The 27977-nt window shown below is 59.1% G+C and overlaps 1 protein-coding gene across 2 annotated transcripts in view; it reads right to left on the reverse strand.

Annotated features, from left to right (window-relative positions):
• The window catches only part of CACNA2D2 (calcium voltage-gated channel auxiliary subunit alpha2delta 2), a 141699-nt gene that overhangs the window by 16972 nt on the left and 96750 nt on the right, over window positions 1–27977 (reverse strand). For both annotated transcript variants that reach the window (XM_026500923.3, XM_057311735.1), the window contains exons 4-9: window positions 15268–15327; window positions 7745–7789; window positions 4309–4450; window positions 1178–1309; window positions 946–1003; window positions 3–53 (exon numbers count right to left, since the gene is read on the reverse strand). In XM_026500923.3, coding sequence (XP_026356708.2) covers window positions 3–53; window positions 946–1003; window positions 1178–1309; window positions 4309–4450; window positions 7745–7789; window positions 15268–15327 — 488 coding nt within the window. The remainder of the gene's footprint in view (window positions 1–2; window positions 54–945; window positions 1004–1177; window positions 1310–4308; window positions 4451–7744; window positions 7790–15267; window positions 15328–27977) is intronic.

Genomic DNA, 27977 nt, shown 5'->3' on the forward strand with positions numbered 1-27977 from the left:
ACACATCCACGATGATGACCATGTCCTTGGGCGACGAGGCCCCCTGGATGTACCTGCCCGGGAGAAGCCTCAGTTAGGGCCGGCCTCACTGGGGCCTTGTGGGTCCTTTCTTCCTTCGCCCCCATATTGATTCAACAGGTTTCTACTGAGCATGCACTGCATGCGCGAGACAGCGATCTAGGCACCGGGGTATCACATTTAATAAAACGGTCCTGGGGCGCCTGGGTGGCTCAGTCGGTTAAGCGTCTGACTATGGCTCGGGTCATGATCTCGGGGTCCTGGGATTGAGCCCCGCCCCACATCATAGTGTCCCCACTCAGTGGGGAGTCTGCTTGTCTCTCTGCCCTCCCCCCACTTGTGCTCTAATAAATAAAATCTTAAAAAAAACCCCAACAGTCCTTGCCCATTACATGATTGACCTGGTCTCCCAGCACATGAACGAGCCCAAGGGGGGGTGAGCAGGTGACCCAGAGAGGGGGCAGGAGGTATGTTCCCTGGCCTCAGTGGCTTGTCATGTCCCCTGGCCCGGGACAAGACCCCAAGGTCTTGAGTCCTAGCTGTGTGTGGGATTGAACAGGGAGGGAGGGGGTCACGGGGTACCGCAGGAGAGGCAGAGCAGAGGGTGGGGTGTCCAGGGCTCGGATGGGTGGCGTGGGGGCTGGCGAACTGACAGAGGATACATCCACCCTTGGGAACCCCCACTGGCCCAATCCCTCAGTCCTGAGGGGGTGGAGTGCCGGGCAGTGGACGGGGGGCAGAGGCAGCTGGGAGGCCTGCCTGGGTGATGGGATCCATTTTCCAGTGGCAACGATGTGTGAAATGAAAATTGGATAGAGCTGGCTGCGCCCTGCTCCGAGTCCTGGATATCGAGAGGGAGGGGAGCAGGCGGCAGAGGCGGGGGGAATGGAGAGGGCGTCCCTGCCCAGCTCCTCCTTGCTCACTCACCAGGGTCTCCTTCGGACATCGTACAGGTCGATTTTCTTGGGGGCTCGCCATGGGGTGGCTGCAGGAGGAGAGAAGGCGAGGGGGTCTGGCAGGGAAGGGCCTAGCCAGGGCAGGCTGGCCTTGCAGGGGGGGCTACTTCACAGCCCACAGGGGGACCAACCACCCCACACGGCCCAGGATAAGTGGGCTGGTGACAGAGGAGGGTGGGCAGGAGCGATGGGCTGACACCCACCTGGGTAGTAGCGAGTGACCCCTGTGGCACTTCCGAACACCTGCCACAGCAGTGTGGGGTCCTGCCTGCGGTTCTCGATGAACACGTTCTCCAGGGCCTCCGTCCAGTTGAGTTCATTGAGGATGACAGTGGCTGTGGGGGAGACAGGGAGTTGGGGTGAAAAGCACCTGGGCTGTCCCCCTGTTGAACCTCACCACGACGTCCATGCACATACCCCCCACTTAGAAAGCCTCACCTGCTCTCTGTCTGGCGGGGCTCTCATTCCTCAGGGCTCAGCTGAGGGCTGCACCACCTCCAGGAAGACTTCCAGGTCCTCAACCCCTCCCAAGCCAGCTAAGCCTACCCTTCGGCCAGGCCCGTGATCAGGGCAGCCGTGGCCTGTGGCCCCTGGAGAGGGGCTGCCCAGGTGGCAGGGAGTTGTCAGTTGGGATGCCCGTCCAGCACGCTGCCTGGAGCCTGCGGCTGGTCCCCTGGGAGCTCACCCACTCAGCATGCACTCCGGGCTGCAGCCACCAGAAAGCAATTAAGGGCCCGATGATGGGGCTGGAATTATTCAGCTATTAAGGTACCTGATAAGCTGGAAGCCACTCAACTCCATGATTAATCAACTGGGGCCAGGAGCAGGCAGGGGTGGGGGGCGGAGGCTCTTGGAGGGGCAGGGGCTGTGCCATGATCCTGCTCCAACACAGGCACGCGCGTTTGCACACACATACACGTACACGCACACAGTCTATACTCGCTAACCGGTATCTCTGCACTGAGCCTCCGTGTTTCCAGCCAGATGTGTGTGCGTCCCTCGTCCTCGAACCTACCTGCCCAGCGGCCCGACGGCTGCGTGGGCACAGGGGCATGCACGCTCTACCTACACCGTGCTCTGCTCCCATGGGTCTTGCTCTCCAACCCCCCCATGACCAGTGACCCCCACCCTCCCTCTCCCCTGACCTCTGTGGTGGCACACGTGTGATCCCCTGGCCAGACCCACCCCGCCGCACACTCACAGAACGAGGCTTCTCTCCGATGAATGGGCTCGGTACTGTAGATCCCTCAGCCAGGGCAGAGACTCAGGATGGCTTGGGCAGCACCCTCATCGCCCGACTCAGGACAGCCCTAAATCTGGCTCGTGTGTGTGTGTGTGTGTGTGTGTGTGTGTGTGCACGTGCTCTCTCACGCAAGGCGTATCCGGGTCTGCGTATAGGACCCTCAAAGAAACCCGCCAGGGGCGGGCCACCTACTCCTGCCAGGCCTCTGTACTTAAACTCCCTCCCCCAGGGCTATGTTTTTCCTCCAGTTTCTTCCACTTCCTTTCTTTGCAGGCGGAGCCCTGACACCATCGCCCCGAGATGCCTATCACAGATCCACCCCAAGTGAGAATCAGAGCATGCCTTCCAAGGGCTCGGCTCTTCGGAGCAGAGCCTCTGAACACTGAAGCCTTTAAAGCCCACGAAAAGCTGGGACTGAAGAGACAAAGGCGCAGGGCTCTGCCCATAGCCCAGGGGGCGCTGACACGTTCCTGGGCACGCGGCACTCCGCCCTCCAGTGTGGGGCCCCTGCGGCATCGCGTGTCTGCTGCCTAATCTCTCTCCCTCTGCTCCCGCTCCCTTCTCTCTGTCCTTGTAGCTTCCCTTAACTGACCATAATGTGAAAACAAAACACATTTCTAGCATTGGCTGTGCCTATCGAACACTGTGTTATGGTCCTGTTCCTAATTTAGAAACTTAGTGAGTCGAACAATTTCTATTTTTCTCTTTAACGAAAAAATAAAGCCGGGATCTCCAGTGTTTCATACAGTACTGCCTGCCCTGGGAGAGTCTGCCTGGCAAGCCCCAGCCCTCGCTGGGCCTCGGTTTCCCCATCTTCCCGAGAGGCTTAGAGCCGACTGTCCTGGAAGCCCCTCTAGCTGCTGCCAGAGGGGCATTTCTGACTCAGCTCAAGAGCCAAGAGTAGACCCCCTGCCTCAGCTGGGCTGTCCGTGCAGGTACCCACGAGCACACGCACACGCCTGCATTCACGTAAGACACACTTGCGCACACACTCCAGCCTCCCCGCGGGACAGGGCCTGCTGCTCAACCCCACGCGCACACACCCGCACCCACGTGCACACACTCTCAGATCACTCGGAGTTGGGAAACGGGGACCATGCCCCCTCAGGCAGGCGATTACAGATTTAATTAAAAGTGACACAGTAAATAAAAAACATATAAAATGTAATTTGTGTGGGTAGCGAGGGGTGACTGGGGAGGGCGGTGTGGCTCCTGTTTTAATTAGCGTGCCTGCCTGTGATAGTGCTGCTCCTTGACTGGCTCGGGCAGGTGGCCTGTGGCAGGGACGGCAGGGGTGGGGGCAGCCTCTATCCTCACCGCCCCCCCCCCCCCCCGCAGGCTGCCTAGAAGGCCTGGCTGACCCGAAGGGTGGAGGGGGCCTTCCTGAGGACCCTGGAGGATTCCCCGCATTCTGGAGACTACCCAGAAGCTCTGGGACCTGTGTTCCAAGACCCTTCACCCAGTGGGCCCCTTGGAGTCTGAGGCTGCGCAGTAGGTGCTCACAGAATTATGCCCAAACCACCAGACCCCAGGGTCCTAAAGCCCGCTGCTAGAGCTCTCTCTGTAGTGCTTGACTCTTGGTCTCTTCCCCCTACACCTCCCAAGATCTTCAGGAAGTTCCTCCTGTCTGACTCAAATCCTTCCAGCTGTAGTGACTTGGTTTCCCCACTGTGCGAAGCTGCCCTGTTCCTGGACAAGGAGGGAGATTCTCCAGGGCTGGTGTCCGTGAGTGAGGGGCTGCTCCCTGTTCCCCCAGTCCCTGTGTTCATCCGATGTGGTAGCTCCTCAACCATTCCTGCATGGGGCCCGGGAATGGGGGATGGCGGGGAGGAGCTGTGCTGGGGGCACGTGGGGCACATGTGTACACAGGGGCAGGAGACTGCGTGCATGGGGTGAGAGTCAGAGTTAGTGTGAGGCCGTGCCTGAGAATGACTTGACGCCCGCGTGCGGGTGAGCACATGTGACGTTGGGTAGAGGGGGCTGAAGGCAGATGGCCCTGGCTGAGCACCGGGGACCTGGCAGTGCCCAGGCTGTGGGCCTTGCCCCCATGGTGGCCGCGGAGGGCGGTTTCTGATCGCTCTGCACACTCACAGCCTTTGTAGATGTCCGTGGGGATCTGCACGGCTGTGTACGAATAGTTGACTTTGTTCTTGAAGTTTGAGTCCTCAACGAAGTCCAGCCTGAGGGTGCTGACCTTGGACCCCCTCTCCACATCCTCACTCTCAGGGTCGTCCTGCAGAAAGGGATACCCCCCCCCCGCGGTAGTGTCAGGGCTGGAAAATGGTGGAGTGGGGTCAGATAGCTCTGCAGGCAGGAGAGGGCCAGAGTCTAGGTGATAAGGGGATCTCGGAATCTGAGACTACTGCAGTCAGAGATGGGGAGAGACACAGGGACAGATGGAAAGGGGGTATGGACCCCACCCCCAGGAGGCCTGTGACTCCCACCTGCCCCTGCCCACCGCACCCACCATCCCTACATTTGCTAAATCCAAATTCCAAAACCAAAACCAAACTGACCCTTTCCCACATTCTTGAAAAACAATTATCAGTGAAGGAGACAAATCCCAGTGAGAAGGAGCAGGCTACAGACCTCTGCTTACAAGGACGGGCTTGTGTGATCACAGGGAGGTGATCCCTTCTCAGGAGCCTTGGGCCCCAGAGCCCCCACTGGGCCCCACCCATCCCCTGTATGGAGCTCCTTTGGCATCAGGGAGAGGGTCCTTGTCCCCTCTGGGGGAGGGTCACCACCCCCACAGCAGGTGGCTGTAGGCGCTGAGTTTGAGGGGGAGAGCAGGGCTGGGGTGGGGGCTAGCATGGAGACCTGGTAACTTCCAGAGGGAGGGTCCTCAGCGCTTGCTAGCGGCAGGACTGCAAAGGCCCCTGTTGACTTTCTAAAATGAGCTGCAGCCGTCTGACAGGTGCCAATTACAGCATCTCTCGGCCGAGCAGGCTGGGCATGCGCCATGCACCCCCGCCCACCACCACAGGCTGGCAGGAATGGGTCTGCAGCTACAGCGTCGGTGCCGCAGCCGAGCGGTGGGGGTGGGGTGGGGGTGGGCAGGCACGGGTGCAGGTGTGCAAGGGGGAGGGGAAGATTGTGGCAGAGAGTGAAGTGGAAGACAGGGAAGAGCCAGACGGGGAGGAAAGGAGGGATGGAGACCAAGGCAGGGCAGGGGCAAAGCTGGGGCGCCTTGTGCCTTGGGAGTAAGGGGTGTAAGCAGCTGGACCATCCGATGCCCCCTCACTGCCTCTCAACCCCTGTGATCGATGTCAACACCAGGCTCAGCTCCTTTCCACCCCCTTGTGGCTCTGCTGACCCCACTGCTCACTGGGTCCTGGGCACACCCGCTGTGTTCCTGCCTCCTGCCTGTCTTGTCTGGGGAAAGGGTGATCATGCCTCCCCACCCAGCCAGATGTGCTCTCCCCACCCCAGGAGTGCTCCGGGTCCGTCTTCTGGCCTGGGGAATGAATTATGGCCTGGATGGGGCTGCAGCAGGCTGACCTGTGTGGGGGTCGGCACGGCTCTGAAGGGTCTGCAGCAAAGATGCTTTGCGTCCCTTCAGGGGTGGCTTCTGCACAGCAAAATCCAAACCGTCTGCCGCCCTTCCCTCGCCCCTCACCCTCACCATGTGTGCCACCCTCTGCCCACCCCGCACACCCTAGGAGGACCCTCAGAAGCTCCTGGGTGCTGGGTAAAGCCGGGGCAGGCAGCTGCCGAGCCTGCCGCCTCTGAGGCGTGAGCCGCTCACGTTCGGCTTGCAGGAGGGGGAGGTGCGGGAGAAGAAAGCCCCCGAAATGTCAGCGGCAGATGAAGGGCGCTGGAAAATTTAATCTCCCAACTTTCCCAACTAATGTGACATTTGGATTCTGTTCTGATAAGCTATCAGCTGGCGAACTTTTTCCTTCCTTCTCTTTCCCCCACCCCCACCTTCTGGCTGGTAATTTAAAAGTAAATGGTCTAGAAAGATCTCTAACTGTACCTCTGGCAAAGATTAAAAAAACAAAACAACACAACAAGCAGGGGAGTCGGCAAATGCGTGCGTGTCGGTATTTATAGAGGGCCGTGCTTTTGGCCTGATCTTAGCCCAGCTCCAGCCAGGGTGCCTCTCTGTCCTGGGGCTGTCCCTACTTCCTTGAGGGGCGGTGCGCAGGGAATCAGTGATTTAGAATGGGGGTGGGGGTGGGGGTCTTGGGCACAGGAAGTCCAGGGGATTCTGGCAGGGGCCCGGGCACCAGAAAGGCCAAGGAGCCCCTCAGCACCACCCCCACGCCCAGGGGTTTTGTACGGTGGGCAACTGCAGTCTCCTGGTTTATATTTAATGCACTGATTGCTAAAATTGCAGCCTGCTGCTGAGGGGGGTAAGGAATTAGATTCAGGGTCTAATTAAAGGTTCGCTCTTCATTTGAATTTCAGATTCCAGCTTTAATTTTAGCAACTTCTCTGGGAGCCACGGAGGCTCAGCCAAGGGGGAAGCACACCTGCTTTAGCCCACCCACCCCTCCTTCTCAGGCCCCCTGCCCGCCTGCCCTCCTGAAGGCTCACCCAGGCTGGCCTGGCACCACGGACCCTCGGCAGGGATCCCTTCCTGCCTGCCCAGCTCCTGGGGTCATTGTCTACCTCCCGCTCGCCCCAGGAAATGCCCCCAGCCAATAAGCCTGGGAGAGGAACCCTGGATTTGGGGTCTCCTGCCCCAGCCAGAGCAGGTGGGACCCCAGAGAGTGAGCTATTAGGACACCTCTGTTAATAGAGGAGACAGTCAGGCTCAATGACGTTTGCCTCCAAGGCAGGCAGATGGACTTGCGCCTTGGCGGCTTCACCAAACACTGTCTACTCTGCTCTGCCCTCTCGGACACTCTTGCCTCCTCTGTAGGTCCCCTGCTACCGAAATGGCCATATGGCTTTCATGTGAGGCCTCCGGTGACGGGCGCCCAAGCAGACATGAGCCAGTCAGGGGCACAGAGACAGAGGAGCAGCGTGGGTCTGGGCTGTCCAGTAAGCCCCAGCGCCATCGCTGCCGAGGCAGGGACTCCAGCAGAGCCCAAGCCCCGTCCTTCGTCTGAAGAACAGGCATAGGGCCGGGCTGCCTCTGCAGCTGGGGCAAGCCTGACCGAGCTCGGGGGAGCCCCGACGGTGGGGCCAGCTGTGGGGGGCTCAGCACACGGAAGCTGCTGCTCGCCTCACCCCAGGGAAGGTAACTGTACCACCTGAAACACACCACAGCCACATCCCGGCCCTGCCTGCCCACCTCCAGGAAGCCCTCCCGACTGCTCCCTCTCTTCCCTGCTCCCATAGTGCTCAGCCTCCTCCATGCCGGCGCCTGGACTGACCCACGGGAGGAGATCCAAGTGCCTCCCTACTTGCCTGGGGTCAGGCGTGGGGCCTGTGCCACCGCTACCTTGCAGGGTGACCTCAGAATGTGGGAGAGCGCTGAGACCTCACACTCATTTCACAGCTGAGGCTACTAGCCCAGGGAGGGCATGGGGCTCTGGCTGCTCTCCCCCGCCCCCAACAGAGGTAGGGCACTCACCAGTTCAGCGTCGGCCTTGGCATCATAGTACAGGATATCTTCTTCCTGGTGGGAGACAGAGGCCTTGACCCTCACGGCTCCTCACGAGGTTGCCTGAAGTGCAGCCAGGTCCCCCTCCCCGATCCAGAGCGGCCTTCGGCCTTCGGGAGGCCAGGCATGCCCGCCCCCGCCCCAGACGGACCCCCCCCCCCAGGGGCCCTCACAGGCTCCAGGGGGATGTGGTGCCCCAGGTTGGGTCGGGGCTCCCCGGGGCTCCCTGACTCCAGGACCAGGGTCTCAGCACAGCAGCCCGGCTGAGAGGTGGGGTCAGAGCCAGCCTACCGGGGGAGTGAGGAAGATGGGAAAATAGAGAGTCTGGGCCAGAGTGAAATAATGACTCGACACCGCATCTTCCAATTTCTTCTATTAAAAAGCCTGCTCATTACGGGCATGTACTTATTAATTATCTGTGATTTGTTGTGAAATGCAAGGGGGTTTACACAACAGGAGCGGGAGACAACAAAGCCCAGCCCTGCGCCTGCCTCCCCGGGCCTGCCTCGCCTGCCGGTGTGAGCCCCGCCCGGCTCGGCCGCGCCCGCCTGCCCGAAGCCTGGGTTCTTGGCCATCTGCGCGTCATAATCACCGGCCACCCCAGGGACCCGTAGCACAAATGGGCTAATTTCATGTTTAATGATCTTTAATCAGAACTGAGGCTGGCTGACAGAGGCCGCCAGAAGGTGAATCTGGTGCCGTCAAGGGCCACCGGCTCAGGAGGGGCCACCCCACTCACGCCCCTGTGGGCTCTAGGGTCAGGACACAGGAGAAGGCCACTGTCCGAGTCACCCGCCTCTAGTGCTCCTCAGCGCTGTTCCGTACCGCCAACATCTGGTTCGTGGCCCTGGCAGCCTGTTCCTCTGTGGTCTGGAAATGGGGGTACTGACTACGTGTGCTCCCAATGGCCTGACTATAAAACAGCAAAGCACAGAGCCAGCACTTACTCTCCGGGGGGCAGAAGCCACCCTGGCCACCCCTCTGCTGTGTGACCTCAGGGCTGCACTGCCCCCTCTCAGCTCCGGCTCCTCAGGCTTCAGGGAGGGGCTGGGCCTCGGGGACCGCACAGGTGCTGGGCCTGAGGCCATAGTCTGAGGCGGTCAGGATGGGGGCTTGTTGTGGGGACAGTTGTGAGTTGTCTCCCACCAGAGGTCTGGGGGGTAGAGGCCACAGGCTGGACCTGTGAACACAGTCCAAGCATTCTGCAACACTGAGTCCGCGCCGGGCACCGTGCTTGGGCGAGACCACGGCAGCTGGATGGCTGGAAGACCGGAGGCGACCTGATCGCTGCAGTGACCAGGGGCATGTGCGGCGTCCAGCGCTTCGCACATCTGTGTTACAGGGCTCCCCCAAGAGCCCTACGACACCCCTCATAGAGGATGCGGTAGGGGTAAGAAAGGCTTCGCACCCAGGCTTCAGCCCGCCTTCCCAGTGCATCTCTGACCTTTGCCGCACCACCCACCCAGAAGTCCAGGAAGACTGGAGCCGGTGGGCCCAGGGTGGGGGCTGGGGGCCGGGGCCCAGGCTCCAGGGTGCTCGGCCTTCCCTTGCGCCTGGCTCCGACCGAAGCACATAATGAAAGCTGACATTACATCAAACACAATAAGGAGTTTCGGTTGATGAAGATCATTCCTGAACACACAAACCCATTAAACCGAGGGGAAAAAATATCAATTCAACACACTCGCTGGCAAAAAGAAAATGTGATTTGTTATCTAAAAGGGGGTTATAAACACGGCTCTGATGCTCTTTCCCTCCGTAATGAAAACAGGCGGGCGCGGTGGGAGGACTGCAGATTAGAACACGGGGCTTCACTCACCAACTTTTTAGGCAAACCTCCCGCAAGGACAGGAAAGGGCATGGGTGGGGGTTGGTAACTCCGGGGCCCCCAGGAGACTCGTGCTCCTCTCACGGGCCGGGCTGGGTCCCGCCTGCACTCGGGCCACCCCTGGGGAGCACCCCTCCAGCTGCCCCAGTGGCTCCCTTTGTCTTTTTTTTTTTTTTTTAAAGATTTTATTTATTTATTTAACAGAGAGACAGCCAGCGAGAGAGGGAACACAGCAGGGGGAGTGGGAGAGGAAGAAGCAGGCTCATAGTGGAGGAGCCCGATGTGGGACTCGATCCCGGTACGCCGGGATCACGCCCTGAGCCGAAGGCAGACGCTTTAACGACTGCGCTACCCAGGCGCCCCTCCCTTTGTCTTTTTGTCCTGCTGTTTCATGGTCTTAGCGGAGAATCAGATGCTGGTGGCCTCGGGGACACAGGGGACATGTGTCCTACAGGAGGATTCCAGTCCCCTGTAGACAATGGGTGAGGCTCAGGAATCTGTATGCGGTCCCTGTGCCCCAGGAGGCAGGACTCCTCCCTACCTCTCTACCTTGAGAGGACCAGGCCATGCCCCTTCCTTGGTGGAGGGAGGATTAGTATGGGATGGTGGCGGGCAAGGTCACATGTGTGAAAATACATTGTAAACACAGCTGTGGTCTCTATGCTCGATGCGGTGTGGAGCTGGGGGTGGGGCAGGATGGGGCCATCAGGGTTGGGGTGGGAGGGTCCCTGGAAAGGCCTCTGCACTGCTTCGGCGTGTGCAATGCCCGGTGGCCACCATTACTGTCCTGCCGTGGTTAGACCACAAGGATGTGGTACCTGGCGATTACACGCAGGGGCCCAGGACTACTCCTGGGGGTCACCTCCATCTCATCAAGGAGGCAAGGGTGCCTGTTAAGTCCTGTAGCCTCAGTGAGGCTTTCCTTTGGGGCCTTGATTTTCCACTTACAAAGTTGGGATGACGATGCTTCCGCTGAGGCCGCTATGAAGGCAGGGAGCTGGGCCTTTCCAGGTGTGCGGGCCAGCCCTGCCCACGGGGGCCCTTATGTTTGCAGCTCCACAGCCCTGGGAGGGGCCGGAAGGTGGAGGAGACCCTCTGGTTGGGGAGAAATGGGCATCCTTAATGTCTGGGGTCCACACCCAATACCCCCTTCTGTTACCTGGTATTGTAGGGGCCATTTTGCTCAAACTTGGCGGGGGTGGGGGGAATCACCCCTTCTGAACTCACATTTCTCCCTCTTATGGATTTCTGTACACAGATGACACATGAAGGGTGGGGCTGGGCGGCCCACACGCCCTTTGCAGAGACGACACATATACTCTCCTTAGCCAGAGCTGAGCCCTAGAGAGAACACGAGGGGTGCTGGCAGGTGGGAAACAGGGTGAGGGGGTGAGCATGGGGTGAGCATGGGGAATAGCATTTGGTGTCTAGGTCTGGTACTGTGGGGTACAGTGAGGATGCTTGGCCTTCCTGCCCTGGCTCACGGCCAGCTCGGCTCAGCCAAAAGGACTGTTTTCTGAGAGAGCCGTCTGTCGCGGCTTGGCAGAGACGCAGGCAGCAGGCCTGATGGCTGGGGCAGACCTCAGGCCGGGGAGGCCACCTGTCCTGTCCAGCCGGCTCCTCTGGTCTGGTCCAGCCTTCACAGTCTCCCTTTCAGGTTCCCAGACAGAGCTACCTCTCCCATCAGACGCCCCCCAGGGTAGGGCTATGTCTCCCCCTTCAGACTCCCCAGGGTAGGACTGCTTCCTCCATTAGACTCCCAGGGCAGGACTTTGTCCTCTGCAGGCCCTGGTGTTGTCACTGAGGCCCTGGGGCCAATGGCCTCTCCTGCCTCCTCCACCCATGCCCTGGCCCAGCTCCTCCTGGTGGTGGTTTAGATGGCAGACAATGCTGGCACAGTGTGGTGCTGGGGCCGGGCACCGTGGCCAGCAGGCGGGCCACCTTCATCTACCCTAAGTGTTATGGGCACCAGAGCACCTGGTGCCTGTCTGCAGGGTCCCGGGAGGTGCTGCCTCGAGCAAGGGCCACGGTTTCCCTGGTGTCCAAGGGCTGCGGCCAGGCCTGTGGCTAGAGGTTCCCTGCCTCTGCCACAGCCAGTGTGTGGGGTCATGGCCTGAGACTAAGAGTGGAACAGGGGGCCTTCACGCCCAGACCTCTCTTTCTCTCTTGTGCCAGCTCTGACCCTGTAGACCCCAGGATCTCCTAAGTTCCTGGGCTCTGTCGACAGTCGATGGTGTGTGTGTGTGTGTGTGTGTGTGTGTGTGTGTGTGTGTGTGTAGCTATACCACTGTCCACTTCTCAGAGGTCTGCAAGTAGACCTACAGTGTGCTGTTGACATAGGGAGGGCCATACCCTACAGTGGATTCCATGTGCCAAGCATCTTCTCTGTGCCCAGATCTGCTGGGAGCCATTCTCCCCATCTCAGAGGTAAGAAGACTGAGGCCCAGCTGCTCTTGGCCAAATCTGTCCACGGGCACTCGGCTGGGCACATGGACAGGTGGTGGGCAACACTGAGTCAGGTCCAACTGCTTCTGGCCTAGAGGAGCCTTGAGCGGGGCAGACAGATGAGTCCACTGGGATACTGGCCTGGGGCAGCCTGCGCTGGGAACTGTCAGTGCTGGGGGCTCCAAAGATGGACACTGGGGGCTGCGGGGGCCAATCCCAGGCTTGGGACCAGGAAGAGGAGCCCTAGGGATTTAACCAGAGAAGGAGAGGCATTGCCGTTCTGAAGGAGGAGGGAAGGGCATTCCTGGGAGAAGGCCGGGCTTGCGTGAAGGGCCTGAGGTGGACACCGGCTCTGTGGCTCTCCTGAGCGCCACAGGGAGGAACACTCCTTATCTGTACCTCCTGAAGGTCATTGGGAAGGACACGGTCTCAAGGGTGGGTGGTGTGCCTGCAAGGGACCAAGACGCCATCCCTTTCCCAGCCGCAAGTCCGCGGATCCCCCTGGCACGGACAGTCCCCACCTGCAGCTGCCACCAGCTCCCCCGGGCAGCCCAGGCAGGGCTGGCCGGCGTGCCAGCTAATGGGCCCACCGTTAGCACTAATGCCGTTCAGCCTGGCAGCGGGATGACTGCAGGGCTTCTGGTGAAGAGCGGGGTCCTGACCCTGCCGCTGGGAAGGAGGGGGTGATTCTAGCTTCACCCTGCCCGAGATAGAGACAGACACGCAGCCGGATGGACTGAGGGGGAGGCGGGGGTCGACACCCGCTGGCCGGGTGATCAGTTCCTCAGCTGGGGGCATCCCAGGTCGAGCCGAGGGGAGGGGGCCAGCCAGAGTCCACTCCTGCCTCATCTTCGGACAGGAGCACCCAGGGCCGGACATGCACCTACACTGTCGCCAACTAGGCATCTCTATGGCCTGACGCGTGGAGTGACGTTTCCGCACACCAGCCTGGGCCGGCAGGCAGCATCAAACACCAGAGTCCTTTGTCAGATGGGGAAACGGGAGCCCAGAGAGGGGCAAACCCTTACTGGGCCCCACGGGGACTCGGTGTGCAGGGACCACACTGTCTCAAGCAGCACCCATCTCCGCACCCCCCGGATGCCCCTGAGACCTCGGCCCCCTTTCCTGGCAGCCCCCATGGTGCCCACTCTGGCCTGGGGTAAGCTCTTCCTGCCTCAGGAAGTAGCTGAAAATCAGGGGTCGGGAGTCTGGCTGGATGATCCTTGTATATTTTGGGTTTTCTGTAGAGTCAGGAAAAGAAAATAGGTTTGAGACTAAGGCAACCTCTTTGTCTTTTTTGGGGGGCCTGGACTGGGAGGGAGAGAAAACCAGGCTGAGGGCGGGTCTGTTCATTCCCTTATCCCTGTTCCTTGGTTCACTGTCCCGTGCCTGCTCTGCACGCAGTCCTGGGTGGGGAGGGAGGACGCAGAGACATCAGAAACAAAGGCACCGCCGGAGCAGGAGCAGGAGCAGAGGGTCCTGATGGCCGGAAGGTGGAGGGGCTGACCAACTGGGACGCGGGAGCGGCCTCCCTGGGAAGGGACAGACAAGCCGGGCCACCAGGAGGAACAGAAGGCCTTCGGGCAGAGATCAGGAACGGGCCTTGAGTGAGGTGTCCAGCATGGCAGGGGCATAGGGGGAGGTGGGTGAGGAATGAGGTTGCCAAGGGGGCTCGGGGCTGCGCCTTGAAGAGGAGTTGGGCAGCGGCTGTTTACCGGTGGGAGTGTGGTCTGAGCGTGGGGGGGTGTGGTGCTGCCACCATGCATGTTTCTGATCCAGGGGCTGAGGGGGCACGGCGACCCTGTGATGGGTGGTGGCATTGGAAAGGGTGGGAGAGAGAAGGGCCAGTCCTGAGCTCCTGGGGAGGAGGGATCCATCCAAGGAGTCATGCAGTCATTGATGTGTTCACTGTAAACAATCATGTTACCTCGAATCCCACCTAAGCTCCCAAAGGGTAGCACCCAGCACCCACCAGGCAACAAAGGAAGGATGCCATGGGGTGGGCAAGGCAGGGCAGGACTCAGGGTGGCCTGGGGGGATGGAGGCCAGGGAGGAGGAACAGACAGGTTCAGGGGCCCTGGATCATGGGCATGAATCCCCTGGGGCCCGACAGCCCGGCTGTGAATCTCTGCCGCCAACAGGCACCTCGGTATGTCTAACCACCCTGTGCCTCAGTGTTCTCGTCGGTTTAGGTAGGGGTAATAATCCACCCGCCTACCAGATGTGCAGGGCCCAGAGCTGGAGCGGCAAGGGCCTCCCCCACCTTATTAGGCCCCCGGCCCCCACCGCCAGCCCTTGGTGCCTCCCCCCGTGGTCAGCAGAGACCACCAGGAGGCACGGCTCTGATGCCCGGGCAGCTGTGAAGGACACAGGAGCCCCGCTAACTGGCCTGGTCCCTGAGGGTTCCATCATCCCTGGCACTGGGGGTTCTCTGAGTCTGGGAGGAACCCTGCCTCAGTCTACCTTCTGGCTTACTGTGACCCTCTGAGACGCTGGCCTGACGGAAAGGGTGTAGGTGTATCCAGTCCCAGCCCAAATCAAACACAGCTGCCTGAATTAGTGAGGGCCACATGGGTTTGAGACTGGCAGTCAGTGAGGTTCCCTTTCTTCCCCCACATTCTGGGCCCTTCTGCCCTCAAGAAGAGACTTCCTACCAGCTTCTCATGCCTCCACTGCCTTGGCACTTGGGCTCCTTCTGAGCTCTCCTGGTGGAAGGAGGGGTTTTTGTGGCTGTGACCAGCCTGGTCCCTGATCCCAGTCGGACGGCCTCCTGGAAGACAGGCTGCTCTCAGGGAAGCCCCAGGAAGGGGACAGAGCCCCCTCTTGGCAGTGACTCTTCCAGGTCAGTGTATGGCATTCGGAAAGGTCCTGGAGTCAAGGGACTTCTTTGCTCTAGGGTCTCTCCAGAGTCTGGGCACATCCTTCACCCCCAAGGCGACACCAGCTTTGGGGAACACCACTTTAGAGCAGCCTGTCTGCCCTTGGGGGACTCCACAGCTCCTCTAGGGTGGAGTGAGCGCTTCCTATCTGCACCCTGTGTCCCAGCACCGGGGGAGCCTCAAATGTTTGCTGAATGTTGCATAAGGTTCCAGGCTCCCCCCCATAGAGCCCTCGGCTCTCCTCCAGTGAGTCTGGGCAGCGCCCCCTCCCCCGAATTCACATCTACCCTTGCTGGGGGTGGGCAGGTTGTAGGAGCTGGGGAGGGCACGGCAGTTCTTACCTTGATGTTGTCCTGCCAGCGGTGGGCTTTCTGGAAGTTCTCTGCAGCATCGGCCAGTCTCTGAGGAATAGAGCACAGGGAGGTCAGGCCCATGCCCAGCCCAAGCCATCTCCATCCTTAGTACTCCCTGGGCCCAGGCTGGCTCAGGGACTCCCCTGCCCCATGCTGCCAGACTCTCAGAGATTCCTTGGCCCCAGACCTTTTCCAGCTTGCTGTGTGGGCCCTTCCCCCACCCACAGCTGGGTTCACAGAGGGCAGGTGGAGCCTGCACAAAGTGACCTGAGTGGCATCTCCATGGGGCTTCCTGTACTTTAGCTCAGCCACATCTCCCACCACAGGATGGCAGGGGGACCCCCAGGACATAAGTAGGACCCAGGCCCTGGAGTCAAGCCCCATTGCCCCTCTACTGTCGACAAACCAGTGTCGCGCCAGTGCCAAGAAGAGGCCCTCCCTAGTCAAGGGTGCACTGCCACAAGTGACAGGTGTGTCTTGCTGATACGTCTTTGCCACCAGCTCGCTCAGGGCTCGGCAGGAGGTGCCCTCAGCACATCTCTGCTCACCCAGGCCCACCACCACCTGTCCCTGTCCCAGCGTCCTGAGTGCCTTTCCAGCATGGCTCTCCAGGCCTCTGTCCACACAAGCCTGGCCATCCCTCGGGGCTGGTTCCTGCACTCTCCTCCATCACGGCCCCTCTGCGCGTGAGCAGTCCTTCTAAACCACGCCCTGTTACCCGCCATGCCTGGCGCCAGACCATGCTGATGTGCAGAGACGTGGCGGGCCAGCCCTGCCCTCTCACAGTCGAGAGGAGCAAACAGACACAAAACTGGTAGAACCATCAGAGCAGGAGGAGCTGAAGTGCTTCAAGGAAGCTTAGTGCTGTGGGAACTTGGGGCATCAGGGAAAGCTTCCTGGAGGAGGCGTTGGTACTCTGCCACCCTCACAGCCTGAACCCCGGCTGCCCAGAAATTCTTATTTTGTGCCTCCATGGATCCTGTTGCTCCAGGAACTCTTGGGACTCCTGAAGATGGGCCTCTGGGGCCTCCCGCAGAGCTGAGTGTAGTGAAGTCCTGTTAATCATACTGATGATTGCTACCATGGGCTGGTCACTTGCTGCAGGCCGAGCCTGCCACCAGGCCAGTGACACATCATGTGTTCCTGTCTCTGTTCATGCCCCACATGTCTTCCTCAGATGAGGAGACCCAGGCATGGAGGCAGTGAGCAGCCTTCCCAAGGTCACGGCGTGGGTCAGGCTGGGGCCCTGAGTCTGGCCTTCACAACCACATTTGTCTTGCCCAGCCCATGAGCAAGGTCTGAAGGCACATTCCACAGGCCCACCACGCCTGGTGAGGGACAGGGCAACTCTTGTGGGGGAGGGGCTCTGGTCTTCCACCCCTGCCCCACTCCATCCCATGCGTGGAGCAGTGGGGTCCTGCCTTCTGGCCTCCCGCCCTCACTCAGAAGGCCCTGGCCTCTTGGTATTTAGGGCACATGCTCCCATCCATAAGTCCGGGCCTGGCGTGGTATGTAGGCCCCAGAGGGGGAGATGGGGGTTGGGACTTGGGAGACCGGTCTTCTTCCCTCCCAGCATGGAACAGGGTGGTGGTGAGGGGTATGGCCTATGTTCTCTGGGGCGGGATGTCACCTCTGGCAGTTAGAGGGGCTGACCAGGGCCATCCTCCCTCCCACTGGCCTAGCTCCCCCTCTTCCTCAGGCCAAGAACAATGAACATTGAGAAGACTACGAGGCCGGGGGTCTTGGGGACAGGGTAGGAAAGTCTCTCTTGAAGTCAAACCCCCTCACTTCACGATGCTGGGCCCCTCCTGGCCTCTAATTCCCTCCTCGGCTACCCCACCTGTTCTGCTGCGTCTGCTGGGGCGGCCCACCCCACACCCCTTACCCAGCTTCAGGGACCACAGGCCTCTCCACTCCCAGACACCTCCCATACCTTGCCTCCAGTCCTGAGCCCCCTGGGGTCCTGGACACCTTCCTGGGGTGACCCTCAGGCCCCCTGTGGAATGAGCCCCCTCTTGGAATGAGCCCAGCGACGCTGGAACCGCTGGAGCCGCTGCCACCTACACCTTACCCGTGCTGTCACTCAAATCATTTACTGTTCGTCCCCTCTCACAGGGACTGTCCTCCCTCAGGCTCCTGTGTCCTCTCTTGCCCTTTGTCATCTATTCTCCAAATGTGGACTGACCTTGTGGCCACCCCCTGCCCCTAAGCCCTTCAGAAGTTCCCCATGGCTCTGCATACAAAAGGCACAGCTTTCTGGAGGTCCCGAGGGGTCCACTTGCACTTCCATCCTGGGGCTTCTTCTCAGCCTAAACTACAAACACCCCTACCCTGACCCCAACCCCCAGGATGGGTGACGCCCCGGGTTCGCAAGGCTGCAGAGTTCTGTGACATGCACGGCACAACACTGGTTATTACTGTTAACCGAGCAGCAGCTGTGCCAGCTTAGCACTGGGCTGGATGAGAGGGCGAGAGGCCTAGGGACAGCCCCTGGGGCCACCCTTCGAGGGGTGAGCCTTGGGCAATCTCTTCAGGCCCCCTTTCCTTCCTCAGTGGCCTACTACCTTCCCGGGGGCCACAGGCCTTTCAGAATGGGCCTGAAGCCCACGTGGGGCTCCACTGAGGCCCCGCCCTTCATGGGGGATGAGGTGAGGGCAGGGTGTGGGAACAACCAGACCAGGCCTCTTGCCTCAGAAAATCACAGGGTTGATGGGCTGCAAACCCCAAAGTGCCACAAGCTGAAGTCTCCCACTGGGCCGCAGCCTCGAGGAACTGTCCTCTCCTGCTCCCACCTCCCCGCTGGCCAGGGGCGCCAGCCCCTGCAGCCTCTCAGGGCTCAGCTCCGTCCGCGGGATGCACAGGCCCAAGGGCCAGAGCTCCCTAGCTGAGCGGCCACGGTGAGGGAGACCCAGGGAGGGGGGCCCCAGCCCCTAGCCTCCCAGAAGTCCCACGGGCTCGAAGGCCCGGGTCAGGCCGCTGACTCGTGAATAACGGAGCTGCAATAGCCAGAGCGAAAGGATTATGTTTAATCCTCAGTAACGATCAAGCCATTATTATTTGTTTGGTGTTACAGATCAATCAGCCCATCCCCGGGCGCGGGACGTGTGGAAACTGCTAAACGCACGGGCCCGGTGGTACAGGAGGAAGGGTGGAGGCAGCGGAACGGGGGTGAGGCGGGCAAGCTGTGGCTGCTGGAGGTCCCATCGGGTCCGAGGGGGGAGGGGAGAGGAGTGGGCCTACCCACTGGCATGTCTGAGGGGCCCCGAGCAGCGACCAGAACCCGGACTCCCGGAGCCTTGGAGCCCTGGCCTGGGTTCAAAACCTGGCTTTCTGCTGGCCCTCGATGTCTTGTCTGTAAATTGGAGATAGGAACTGGACCCACTCTGAGGCTGGGTAGGCTCTTGGCAGCCCCCTTACTCCGACCCCCAAAAGCTGCCCAGAGGGGCCAGTGCCCGGGGGTGTCTCTTGCTGGCTCCAAGCACGCAAGGCTATTGCCCACCTCTGGGTCTTCCTCTGTTATCCACTCTCTGCCTGGGACGTGCTCCCTCTCACCTCGGTCAGCCCTATCAGACTGACACCTCCCCTGGATGCCTCCTTTTGCCCTTGCCCAGTCCCTAGGCTCCCCTTCCGTCAGGCACTCAGAGCCTCGGGCTCCTGTCTCCACAACCCACAGCAGTCAGCCCTGCTCAAGGCTGTGGGGAGATGGGCTCACAGCCCAGCCTCACCCTGCCCTAAGGTTCATCCTCCTAGCGCATCCCTCCTACCTCTCCTGAGTCCTCACGGCGGCCTCCAGGCAGGCAGGATGGGGAAGGAAACTGAGGACCAGAGGTGAAGACAGAACCTACGAGACTCCCAGCAGGGCAGGGGCAGAGGTGGGCCCACAGCTTGGTCCCGTGTCCAGGATACTGCCTGTCTGGGGGAAGATGTGCTCCGTTCTCACCCCTCAGCCACCGGCAGCCTCTGGTTCTCCTGCTACCAGGCCCCTGCACATTCTGCTTCCACCTTGTGTCTCATCACCCAGACTCCTCAGCGGGTTCGCTCCCTCACCCTCGAGGTGTTAGCTTAGGCCTCATCCTCGTCCTAACCACTCCCTGACCCCTGCCAAGCCCCCATCTGTCCCCATCACATCTCACTGCTGTCTTCCTTGACCTCTGAGCTTGGCGAGGGCTATATCTGGCAGCTGTGAACTTTACGATACCGGGCCCCTTGCACACAGCAGGTGCACGGTGAACACCCGCTAGCTTAAGGTCAGAGCATCTCTGAACCTGGGTGGAGACCCAGGCAGGAGTCTGGCTCGGCCAGCCGGCTGTGTGACTCCGGGTGTGCGACTTAACCTCTCTCAGCCACTTTTCCTCATCACATCGTGGAGGGTTAGGGCGGCCCATGTGGGTGACTCTGCTGCAGAGCCACTGGTGGTGGCTGGCCTGGCCTGAGATGTCCCCATTGTGGCCAAGGCGTTGGAGGGAACCACAGTGGGACTGCTGAGCAGGGCTGCTCACGGCCAAGTCCATCACAATAACAGCAGGCATTTCAGAGGCAATTATCAGAGAGTTTCACTTAACAATCAATTTCCCTCAGCTCCAGAAACTGTTCTTACAGGAAAAGGCAAGACAGAGGAGGACTGGTGGTGCGCTGGGCTGGGGACGAAGCTCCCCTGCAGAGTCGCCCCTCTGCAGCCGCCTTCAAATTTCACTAAGTGAAACGTCTTTCCATTGCTGTGGAGCCGATGACCTCAGATGAGGGGCCTGGAGCTCTGGTGGGTGCCCCTCACAGGCCAACAGCTGGAGGGTCCAGCCCCTACTGCATGCTGGGAGGGGCAGGGCTTGGGCGTGAGGGGGCTGGAGCCCTCAGGCTTCCCCCTCCTCGTTGAGGGCCCCCTCCTCCCCTAATGCTGGGTGCCCCTCTTCTCCTGAGCCTCCTCCTCTCACCCCCCAGCGCTGGCCGAGCCCGAACGGGTCTGGAGAGCGACTGTCTATCAAACAGGATTTGTTTCGTGCAGCCCGGAGGGAAAGATTGTACGAGGTGTTTGGTCTTAATTAGTTATAGCTACTCCCTCTTCCAAGAGGATACGAGAGGCTTAGGAAGAAAGGCCCTGAACCCACAGGGAGCGGGATATTGAGATCTGGGCCACTGAGGGCTGAGCCCAGCAGAAGCTGTGATGGGGGTGCCCTGAGGTAGGGGCTGGGGGCTGCAAAGTCCTCGTACCAAGCAGATGCCCTGAAAGCACCGCTCGAGGGTGGCAACGAAGGTAATGGGGACAGATGACACCAGACCCCACCCCTGGCACCTCCCCTGGGCCAGCTTCACTGGCTGGTGCAGCTCATCCAATGACAGGTGGAAGACTGGGCCTTTTCTTCACCCTCCCCACGCCATCCCTAGCAAGTCACTGAAGACGTGGAGTCTTCTGTTCCCCCGCCTTCTACAGGTGAGCGGACTGAGGCTCAGAGCATTACTGCCACTACCCCAGGCCCCTGGTGGGAAAGTGGTAGAGGGGGCATCGACCCAGGTCTGTGAGCAGCATTGGACAGTGAGCGTCTCGGGGAAGGACCAGGTCTGGCCACATGGGCCTGCTGCTTGGGCTCAGATGCCCCCCACCTGTCCCAGGAGCGGTTCCTTTGTCCTTTCTGCAGGAGAGTAGATCAGTAACTCGCCTCCCAGATGCTGTGCTGAGCCTGCCCCCCCCAACCCTGGAGTCACTGGGCCCAGACCTTGGGAGGGGCTGAGGACCAGGGTGTCCCGCAGTCCCTGATCAACCCAGCACTGCCACCGCCACCACCCTGCTTCCCTCCCTGCCTGCAGGCCCCGTATTAGCTCTGTATTGTGCACTGATAGATACTAAATACAGATTTCCAATTTCCAGAGCTGTTATGGTCTAATGAGTAAATAATATACATATTTAAAACTGTCTAAAAACATATCTGCATAATTAAAATATCTGCATAATAATGAAGCAAGATGCAGCTTAGCAAGGAGGCAGCTAGAGCTCCGAGGCTGACAATAGGGCTAGGTGCACAGGTGGGGATGGGGGTCACGTCCCTGTGGGTCTCTTCCTTCCTGCTACCTTGGCCTGAGCGGGCATTTGTCTGTCTGTCCACCACTTGCTTCAAGTGGGTACGTCCACAGTCAGAAGCCAGGAGAATCCCAACTTGGCCCCGTCCCTGCACAACCTGCGGCCTGGGGGAGGCGCACATGTGGCGGGACGGTGCCCGCCACCTGAGTGCCGGCGGCCTCGAGGACTCTGCTGGCCACCATCTGCAGCACATGACGTGCTCAGGGCTTTATAGGCACAGCACCGCTCACCGCGACCTTCCAAGGGCAGGTCCCGCCCTGATCCCCCTGCCTTCTGCATTCTGAAGGGTAGAGAGAAGCAGCACACCAGCACGGGCATAGTGGGCTGCCCAGGACCCATGACTTATGCACAGTAGTTGATGGAGATGCCTGTGGCTTTGCCTTCCTGTTGAATGCACCGCGGACACCAGTGCCGCTGGGGCCGGACCGCACTTGGCCTTGCCCTCCCACCCTCTCTACGCTCTTGTGTCTGTTCGCACTGGACACGCTTGGCTCCCGTCCCATGACACCTCCGACCCACCCTTTCTGTATGAACCAGGCTTCCAGCTGAAAGATAAAACCACCACCAAAACAATGCAAAACAAACACACAAACACTCAAATCTCAGACCAAAACTCCAGCAACCAAAGCCGCAGGGAAAATCACCAACACTCCTCCAAGCGAAGCGTGCCTCGGGGGAAAGCCATCACGTGGGGCCTGCGCTGTTGTTGGCGGCAACGGGCTCCCTGACCTTTTCCCTCACCAGCTGCACACGTCCTCTATGAGCTTCTAAAAAAAATTAGTAAAACGGATTTTTTCTTTAAAAAAAAAAAAAAGGTCAGAATACATGTACCAGGAAAAAACTCATTCGAGTTGTGGTTCCCTTCTGAGGGGCTCCTGCCTCTCCACCCCCAGGCCTGGGCTTGCTTGCTTTCTGTGGGCATCTCGGGCTATGTTATCAAGTCCTGTGCCTCCTTGGTCCTGCCTGCAAGGACAGCCTGTGTTTTAATTTCCCAGGAAAGATAGGAAGAAGTGAGGGGTGGCTTGGGCTAAAGATGGAGATGGGGCTGGGGAACCTACTGTCCCAGAGGCTTGAATTTCGGACCAGATGGGATTTCCCGGAACATCCTGGGCACCCAGGGAAGGTTGCTGTGTTGTATTTTGTCTGGGAGGACTTTTAAAAAACCCACTCTCTCCTATTACGGGTATGTTACCCTCAACTGGACAGTTTAACATCAGGACTGTAGGAAGAGCAGGAAGGAAAGGAGGTGAAGAGGCACTTGGGGGATGACATCAATTCCACTAGCTTCACTGCTTTAGCTTTCAACAGGAACCTCAGTCAGGATAGAAAGAGCTGGGTGCAATGTATCATGGGGCAGGATCCAAATGTGTTCACTGTGAACGGGGCAAGGGGCAAGGAAAGGGGCCTCTGTGAGTGGGCAGAACATGTGCATGGGCCAGCCTGAATTTGCAGAGCAGTTGTCAGGAACTGTGGATGAAGCCCACCCTCGGGAAATTTCCACTCTGGTGCTGGGCTGCTTCAGGAGGGAATGAGTGTGGACAGCTTTGTGCTGAGGGCAGCAGCGTAAGCCCGGCTCTTGGGGTCCTGCCCTGCCCAGTCACTGCTGCTGCTCCTGGGTCCCCTGCCAAGCACCTGTGAGAGTTTCCCTAATGAGAAATACGCCAATAAATCCAACACACGGGTCAGAGTTTGGGCTGCAGCCCCAGAGCCCGGCCACAGGCAAGCACCTTATCCCTGAGGAGCATGACCTGAGGGCTGGGCCATGTGGATTCCAAGGGTGAAGGGGCTCCTTCCAAGGTACGGCCCCACTCAGCACAATCCCCCAGGGGCTAACAGGGGTGAGAACCCACCAACCTAGCTGGCACCCCTTAGCCTCCAGCATGAAACCTACATATCTATACAGGTGAATCAGGTCCTGGTGAGCCAGGTGGAATTTCTCATAACATTTCCAGTTTTGTCAGGTTTCCTCCCTCTGAATGATGACCCAGTGTAATTCACCAATGTTTCTTTCATTCCTTTAAAAAACATGCAGATAGCATCAGGTGAGGGTATCAGGCCCAGGGCTGGTGGCCACTCTCCAGTTAGAGGAGATGGGCGACACACTATTTATCAAAGTGTGCCATGGAAATGTCGCTGACTCCTTTCCCTCATCAGACCACGTTCTGGACACAAGCATGTGTATGCGTGCCTGTGTATGACAATGGCCCTGCCACAGAGGCCAGGAGGCCTGAGCTCCTAACGTCTGGTGGCTGGCCCAGTGCATAATTTGGGAAGCGTTGCCTTCATCTCTCTGCACCTGTTTCTCTCCTGTATAATGGGGACCAGAATCCCGCCTGGGCTCTCCTAGGGCCATGGGAATGCAGATGCAGAACAAGGACAGGACAGAGAGCAGGACTCCAGCAGGAGGCAGACTCACTCTGGGTATTGGAGATACAGCCCCAGGTCCTAGGTCGCCCCTTCCCTCAGCTCTGCCCAGGGACCTACTGACTGCTCCAAAACAATCTTGGATTTCCTCTTGGGCCTTCTGACCTTGGCTTGACCTGGCTTCATCTGAAGCTCATGACAATGGACTGTCCCTCTCCTCAGGACCGCCTTTGTCCACTGGCCCCCAGCGTCCTGCCTGGCCTCCAGCCCAACCCTGCCTCAGACAAGAGTCAAGGGCTCATTTGCATGTCCTACTCAACCAACTCTACCCAAGCTGGGCCATCACTTCCCCAAGGCTGTCCCTTGGAAGCTGCTCCCCTCCAAAGCCCCCTTCTCTCCCTTCTGACCAGACCTCTTCAGAACCACCCTCAACCCAACTTCAGACTCCTACCCAAGCTGCCTAGCATAACCTCATCCTCCCCAGGCCCCCATACCTTTAGGCCTCCCACACAGGCCCATGTCCCCCTCCCCCAGACCCCACTTTCCTATTGTCACCCTGTATGGGGACCTGTGTGGCCTGGCCTTGCCAACCTTGTCACTCTCCCCCATGATGATCTGGAGCTCTGCCCTCCTACCATGCTTAGGTTCCCTACCCTTGTTTGGGATGCACCCTATGCGTGGACTGCCCCCTCACCCCTTTCACCAGCTCATCTGCCTCCTCCAGGAAGCCTGGTGCTCCTGCCAGCCTGGTTTCCAGAATTCCCTGTGGCACTTCCATCACTACTTTGTTTGACTCCCCCCATATGTGGTCTTTTGAGGGCAGGGACTTGATTCATGGATGTGTGTGCCCTGGTGCTGGGTGCAGGCTTCCACCTTGGTCAGTAGGGTGGGAGGGGGGTAGATCAGGAGGTGCCCTAAGACACCTGTTGGCTTGGAGGCCATGGGTTTCCCTGGGGGTGGAGATGGCAGAGACGAGGCCAGAAGCAGCACTGATGACAGAACACAGGGATCCCAGAGGGTGCAGAGGTAAACACACGGGCAGAGTGAGACTGAGTATAGGCTCCACAGGGCACCCCATGTAGAGGAGGAAAGGGTTTGTCTCTGGGGTCTGAACTGAAGATGTCAGCCTTCTGGGACCCCAGCCTCACTCTGGAACTCATGAAAATGTCGTCCACCAGTCCCACCTAGCTGTTACCAAGTCAATGGTGAAATGGTTTAGAAACAAAAGTCACCGAGGCCTTGACAGAGTGAAAGGCTGGGGGGTGGTGGACATGGGCCCCTCATCTAGCCAGGTCAGCCAGGAGTTGGGTCCTCCTGCTCTGGCCCCACACCAGTGCATTCTCCAGGCATGCTCCAACACCCTCCTCCAAGGAGCCTTCTCAGGTGTCCTTACAACCCACCATGGCTCAGGGACAGGACATGGGAGGGTGGTGGTTCCAGTGGGAAGAAGTTGATATGACCCTCCCTCTATCCTGTCAACAAATGTTCATTAATCACCTACCATGTGGGGCACCTGGGTGGTTCAGTCATTAAGTGTCTGCCCTCTGCTCAAGTCATGATCCCAGGGTCCTGGGATCGAGCCCTGTGTCGAGCTCCCTGCTCAGCAGGAAGCCTGCTTCTCCCTCTACCACCCCCCCTGCTCATGTTCCCTCTCTCGCTGTCTCTCTCTCTGTCAAATAAATAAATAAAATCTTTTTAAAAAAGCACCTACTGTGTGCCTGACCTATGCTAGGCTAGGATAGATGTGGCCCTGCTCTCATGCAGTGTACCACCTGTAAGTTCTTCTCTATGTCCCACCCATCATACCACTACAATTTAGTCCTACTGTCCTGAGTACAGAACTTGGCAGAGGCCTCTACAGTAACAGCTGCCTGGGGTAGCAGCTTCACTGGGAGAATTTGGGGGTGCTAGGAGGCCTGTTATGTAATGTATTTCCACATGAAAGCTGAGCCTGAGCACCCCCCACCAACTAGAACAGAGGAGCCTGAGCCCCTGCCTATGAGGACAGCAGAGCCCAAGCCCCCACAGCCGCCATGCTCCCTTCCCATGATGTTATTTTTATACTTTTTCCTAAAACACAGCCTGAGCGGGCCCTTCTCGACTCTATTAACATTAGGAATCTAATCAGTAATCAGGCAGCTCATAATTTTCTGATTAGCTCTGATTAGACCCAACCTCAGGGGGAGAGGGAGTGGGACAGTGAGAGGGGAGGTGGGGCCGGTGGGGCACCAGGATATGCCTGAGGGGGCAGTGGCTGGGCTGGGGTGGAGGGCAGAGGGAAAGAGCCTCTTGCCCCACTGTCCTCTGTCCCGGCAGAGGGTATAGGGTGGAGTCTTGGGTTGCACTGGGTCAGAAGGGTTGCAGGGTTAGAGAGCAGGGCAGTAGGAAAGGGGCCCCTGGTCCTCTCACAACGGGACCCCAGGGCCAGTTGGGCCTGGACTTTCAGAACCATGGACAGAGACAGGGGGGATTGGCAGGGTGCCCCAAGGGGCCGGGTCTGGCCATTTATCTGGGTCCTACCCTGCTTAGGTCCCCTGGGTCACATACCAGGAATGATCCCAGGAGTTGCCTTGAGTGATGGGACAGTGACAGGATGGGCCTGTTCAGAGGGCTGCAATGTGTGACCTTCACATGGAGAGCGGGCCCTGGCCACTGTTGCTGAGCACACCATAGGCACAGCCTGATGATCACTACCTTCAATGTAAAGACAATGAGGCCAAGGGCCTCACTGCACCGTGGGGGAACCAAGGCCTGGAGGGACCACCCAGGTGATGGTGCCAGTTAGGGGCATCCCAGGCCAGCTGAACCCTTCTGCCTGAGGCCTGTTTTTCACCTTTACACCACATGCAATGGATGCAACCATGGTGCTGGTCAAACTGGATCTCCTGGACCTGCCACACATGGAACTGGACTTTTGGCCTGTCCTTAGTCCCGGCTGACCATGAAGCCCAACCTCCCTCCTGCCCCCCACCACCCCCATCCAGTGGCCTTCCCCATAGGCCCAGACTCTTCTGAGTCACATCCTGGAGCCCCAGTCAAGTCAGGGTCAGAGTGGCCCTGCCCTTGCCCCTGGTCTGGATTACTTCTTGTTGGACGCAACCATCCAGGTGACCTCTGATGAAGTGCATGAGCCCCGTTGGAGGAGACGTGCACAGCTAATGCCATGCAAATTGGCACGGAGGCAATCAGCCTGACTCTACAAGCTGCCCCACCGGCCGCAGGCTGGCTCATTGTCTTTTCTGTCAATTTGCATCTCATTACCCAGAAGGCTGTGCTCGCTAGAGGTTAAAAGAAAAAGAGAATCAAGCCCCACTGCATCCTGCCTCCAGCTAGGGCACAACCCACATGTGGGACAGGGCTGCCTGGTGGACTTCCCCATAAGGCACACTCCACAGGGAGCCCACCAGCCTGATCACCCCCATCGCCACCACCGTTACCCCTGCCACCACCAGTGTCACTCCCATTACCACCATCACTGCTACCTCCATCATCACTGCTGATCCCCACTTAACCACTGCCAGCATTGCTCATCATGCCTGCCGCCATTACCCCATCACTGGTCCTCCTATCACCATCACCACCACCATCGCTACCTTCACCTCCATCATCATGGACACCAACACCATCACTGTCACTGCCCCCATCACCTCCACCTTCACCACCTTCACCACTGTAACCATCACCCCACTGGGGCACCTCTGCTAGCATCTCACATTGCTTCGTGGTCCCACCTGCTCCATCCCCTCTGCAACCCCCAGGGAAGTCCGGTGAACGGGCAGAGACCGCTGACCCTTTACCTTTCTCTGTCACCCTCCAGCATTATGGGAAGGTTAGAGAAGCTGTAAACAAATGATCCGGTGATCAGAGACTTCATAAATCAACCACTGGACACAGGTGCTTGTAACTGGGTGTCTCAGGAAGGAAACCCGCGAGGCCGGGCTGAGGATGCTTGCCACTCTGACAGAGCCCCTGAAAGACTGGGGCTTTATTTAGTCCCCTGATTAGTGGCCACTGCATCCTGAGGACCAGAGCCAGGAGCTGCATATGGGACACGGTGACTGCCACCCTGTCTGAACCTTGGTTGCCTCATCTCTAAAATGGGGCTTCTAATAGACTTGACCTCATAAGGAAGGCTGTGTGAGGATGAGGGTAAATAATGAGAGGAGAATATTGAGCACCCAGGACCCACTGGATGTCCACATAAAACTGGTGGGCAAGGAGGGTGGTTAGATCAGGTGGGGAGGCCTTCTGGGAAGAGGAAACA

This window comes from Ursus arctos, unplaced genomic scaffold, assembly GCF_023065955.2.
Source record: "Ursus arctos isolate Adak ecotype North America unplaced genomic scaffold, UrsArc2.0 scaffold_14, whole genome shotgun sequence".
NCBI classification, from domain to species: domain Eukaryota; kingdom Metazoa; phylum Chordata; class Mammalia; order Carnivora; family Ursidae; genus Ursus; species Ursus arctos.